The sequence below is a fragment of the Malurus melanocephalus genome, unplaced genomic scaffold (genome assembly GCF_030028575.1).
Source record: "Malurus melanocephalus ecotype Western Australia unplaced genomic scaffold, MMel_1.1 scaffold_1711, whole genome shotgun sequence".
NCBI lineage: Eukaryota > Metazoa > Chordata > Aves > Passeriformes > Maluridae > Malurus > Malurus melanocephalus.
In genome coordinates, this window is record NW_026624943.1 from 13,741 (window position 1) to 18,314 (window position 4,574).

A 4,574-nucleotide genomic window follows, 5' to 3' on the forward strand; every position below is an offset into this window, starting at 1 on the left:
CTTCCTTCCTTCCTTCCCAACTTCCTTCCTTCCTTCCCAACTTCCTTCCTTCCTTCCCAACTTCCTTCTTAAATTTCTTCCTTCCTAAATTCCTAAGTTCCCTCCCTCCTTCCTTCCCTCCTTCCCAGGGCTGTTCCTCTCCAGCCCCAAACTCAAGGACCCCTCCCTGTGCCAGGCCCCAAGAGATGGAAACAACAGAGAACTGGGGAGAAGGGAGGGACTCAGAGCAAAGCAGGGAGCAGGAATTCTCGATGTGAAAACGGATAAAACTGATAAAATGTAAAAAACCCGTGAGCCATTGTCCATTGTGGKTGGGTTGGGACTGCCCCTGGATGCACCTGAAGGCCCTGCAATAAACAGAATTTTTATTTTATTCCCTGAATTCTGTCCAGCCTCTGCTTTAGGTAAACCAGATTTAGGCATCGTGGAGCGAAGATGAACCTGGGGCAGGATGAAACTCTGAAATGTTCCCTCAGGGTTTTTTGGGATGAACTGAGTGTGAGAGCCCTACATCAGTTATTTTTCCCCACACCACACCATCCCAAATTGTTTTTCCTTTCCAGGGGTTTGGCTGACAGACCTGGTGCACGTGGCAGCCCACGAGATCGGCCACGCYCTGGGGCTGATGCACTCGCTGAACCCCAACGCCCTCATGCACATCAACGCCACCCTGACRGGCAAAAAGAGCATCTCCCAGGATGAGGTGTGGGGGATCCACCGGCTCTACGGTGAGGAATTGGGGGATTTGCCTCAAAWGGCAGCTCCAGCCCTGGGAGATTTGTGGGGTCACATCCCAGCTCTGTTTTTGGCTTGTCCCATTGATGCCTTAGGATTTTTAGTTTCTATATTTTYGTGCATCTGTATTCTTACACTGTTTTAGCACTAAAACTACTGTTCTCCCATCTTTAGACAAAACAATTCCTCTCTGAGCTGAATCCAAGGACACCTTGCTGCCTCAGAGCCCCAAAATATGGAAAAACAGAGAATTGGGGGAGGAGGTGTGGGGTGGTTGGCATCATCACCTGAAGGTGTAACTGGAGAATCAAGGCCCAATATGTGAATGAGACTTATAAACTTATAAAAGGGGAAGATCTTGTGATCTGGAGTCCATTTTTGGGTGTAACCTCAGGAGGAGGAGGCTTTGTCTGCCCTCATGTACCACTAGGCCTGTTAGGCCTAGACTAAAGTTGTCCTCATTCTTTTAAATTTACATGGCCTCTGTTTCAGGTGAGACAATGAAAAGGGTCTAGAAAATAATGGAAAGGGTCTAGAAAAATACTTAAAAGGGTCTAGAAAATAACTGAAAGGGTCTAGAAAGTATCTTAAAAAATGTCTAGAAAATATCTAAAATGGCTAGGGAGCATCTAACAGGGTCTAGAGAAAGAAAAGGCAGAAATCCTCAGCATTTTGATCGTTCCCCATCCCACTCCACACCGTTCTGAGCACTAAGGTGACATTTCCCCCAAAAGGGCTGGTTCAACCTCCCCCAGCCCCTGTGAATGCTCCTCTCCCAGTTCCATCCTCTCCCAGTCCCTTTTCCATCCTCCCCAGCCCCTTTTCCATCCTCTCCCAGCCCCTCTGACCATTCCTGTCCCGTTCCAGGCCCTCTGACCATTCCTGTCCCGTTCCAGGCTGTCAGGACCGGCTGGTGATGTGCCCCTCCTGGGCACACCGAGGTTTCTGTGACAAGCGCAGGAAGCTGATGAAGAAGCACTGCCCKTCCACCTGTGACTTCTGCTATGGTACCCAGGGCTTTTTGGGGATTTGGGGTGGGGTCTGCATGGAGGGATTTGGGAAAGGTGATGTTGGGATGGGGAAGGGTCTGAATTTCCCACCAGAGATCAGCAAATACTGATGCAGCTCTGAGCAGCGCCACAGAGATGGGAATTGTGGATCTGAGTGTGGATCCGGGCCTGGAAGGGGGAATATTTAAAGATTAAAATGTTTAAATGTGATGGAAATGTTTATGGGGTAGGACATGAAAATGTAATTGAAACATTTAAGGGGGGAGACATTGAACTGTGATTGAAACATTTACAGGGTGGGACATGAAAATGTGATTTAAACATTTATGGGGAGGGATATTGAACTGTGATTTAAACATGGGGTGGGACATGAAAATGTGATTGAAACCCAGATATTCCATGGAATATTGGAATTCCACTGGGCTGTTCATGTTTTCTTCCATAGCTATAAAAGGAAAATTGATTTTTATCCACCTCAGTTCACACAATTTTTACCTTTGCACATCAATCCTGTTATTTGTCTCTTACAAGAATCACTCAGGATGAGGCGCTTTTAAATCACTGCTTTCGAGGCTCCTTAAATAATTTTGTGGAAGCATTTTGGGGTGGCTGCAAGTTGTAAAATTTTGCCATTTCCTTCTCTCCCTGGACAGAATTCCCGTTCCCAACGGTGCCCCCCACTCTGCCCCCACCGAGGACCAAAACCAAGACAGTTTCTGAGGGCAGGAACGTCACCTTCCGCTGCGGGCAGAAGATCATCCATAAAAAAGGCAAAGTTTAGTAAGTGCTCTGTCCCTCAGCTCAGATTTTAGGACACACACCCAAATTTGTGAGGGAGAGTGACAAAACAGGGTGARTGAGAATGGAGTTTAAAATGTGGAGCTGAAAAAGGATAAAATCTGATTCTCATAGACAGCAATAATTCCCACCATCAAGCCAAAACTCCCCAGCCCATATTCTGACAAAACCCTAAAATTTTAATTTATCCTCTCAGTTAATAATTAGTTGTTCCTGAAGTATGAACAGATTCTGGATGTATTAAAGTTCACTTTGGCTCAAATTCACGAGTTGGTTTAGACCTGAGGACCCAAATTCCCATCAATTTTCAGAGATTCAAACTCCAAAAATTTTCAGGATTGTGCCCTGTTAAACCWGATTTTCTGCCTGGAATATTGAGTAAAACTCAGCTGTGTTTTGCTAAAGTCTCTATACTTATTTAGCAAAATCTATTAGAAATAACACAAACTAATTATGCAATTTAATTATTTTTTTAATGATTTTTTTTTTTTTGACAGCTGGTATAAAGACCAGGAGCTTCTGGAATATTCCTACCCAGGTTATTTATCCYTAAATGAAGACCACATGAGCATCATTGCAAACGCAATTAATGAAGGAACTTACACTTGCATAGTGAAGAAAAAAGAACGAATTTTAACTACTTATTCCTGGAGAATCAGACTGAAGCACTGACCAGGCCTGGAATGAACCCTTYAGTTCCTGCTGCTTCCATTTTCTGGTTGTTTCTTTGGTATTTTCAATTTAATCTCCAGTACTGAAACCGAATTTTCCATCAGCTGCTTCCTTACCTTGGGCACAAGAGACTCCCAGCCTGGTTATTGGAAGATCCAGCTCTTCCAGATTGGTTTTATTGACAGAGAATTTATAAATTTTTTGCTGGACAGAGAATTAAAAGCCATTTTTGTAAGGACAGTGTCAGTTCCTTACCTTGGGCACAAGAGACTCCCAGATTAGATACTGGAATGTCCAACTCCTCCAGATTGGTTTTAATGATAAAGAATTTATAAATTTTTTTGCTGGACAGAGAATTAGAAGCCATTTTTGTAAGGACACTGTCAGTTGAGCTGTGTGGGGTGCTGGGAACTGCTGCAAAGCAGGAGCTGACTCTGCCCCCAGTCCATGAGATACTGGGACCAGTTTCACCCCCCTTTTCTGCCATTTTCCACATCCTGCTGCAGTAAAATTCAACAACTCACAAGGTTAATCCTTAATAAGACTTTTCTTTCAGTTGTCAGCAGGGTGAGGATGACACAAACCCTGTTTTACTGCTCAGTTCTCCATTTCAACATTTCAGTTCAAGCATCCCCAGAAAAGCTTTTCCCCCCAWGCGCTGTCCCGCGGTTTGTGGGTTTTTCTCTCATCCCAACAGCATTTCCTGCTCAGAGTTTGGTCCTTGGGGATTTTGCTCCAGGGGATTTCCTCCCTCAGGCACCCAGGATGAGGTAAAATCAGCTGGAAAAGTTTAGGAGTGGCTGGCAAAGCTGAGGGCAGGAGTGCAGGGAAGCTGGGAATAATTCTGTGTCACAGCTSAATTATGCAGCAGGGTCATGGTTTAATCCTTCAGAGCTTCCCTGCTTTTCACTGGTTCCTGGGGAAGCTTCTGGAATCAGGAATGTTCCAGCTGTTCCTCCTTCTCCCCGAGAACAGGGATTTGTCCTCCTCCTCCTCCCCAGTAAAACCACCCGGCTGCTTTCCCAACTTACCCCGGCTCCAGCCCAGGAAAACTCATCCAAAAGTCCTGAAACTGATAAAATGTTTAGGATTTGAGTTCATCCCCTGGCTGGCCCCAGGCCCAGCTGTGGCTGCACGAAAATGTGGTGTTTTCCAGATCTCCCTGTTCCCAAACAAAGTGACAGCGTCACAAATCAGGGGCTCCAAGGAATGTGAGATTTCAGGATTCCTCCTCTCCTCTTTCCCCCAAAAAGGACTGGAATGTGGCATTTCACAACCACAGAAGGCCATTTTCTTCTTTGGATGGAAAAAGGGTAGATTAAAAAAAACTTGCACAGAAAATAAAGTCTCCATATTAAA

General features: G+C 45.2%; 1 protein-coding gene across 1 annotated transcript in view; it reads left to right on the forward strand.

Annotated features, from left to right (window-relative positions):
- MMP23B (matrix metallopeptidase 23B) overlaps positions 1-3,576 on the forward strand; it is a 6,974-nt gene extending 3,398 nt beyond the window's left edge. Inside the window, exons 5-8 of the mRNA XM_057388258.1 lie at positions 564-728; positions 1,632-1,742; positions 2,399-2,525; positions 3,041-3,576. Of these exons, the coding sequence (XP_057244241.1) occupies positions 564-728; positions 1,632-1,742; positions 2,399-2,525; positions 3,041-3,215 (578 nt within the window). The 3' untranslated portion in view covers positions 3,216-3,576. The remainder of the gene's footprint in view (positions 1-563; positions 729-1,631; positions 1,743-2,398; positions 2,526-3,040) is intronic.
- The last annotated feature ends 998 nt before the right edge of the window (positions 3,577-4,574 follow it).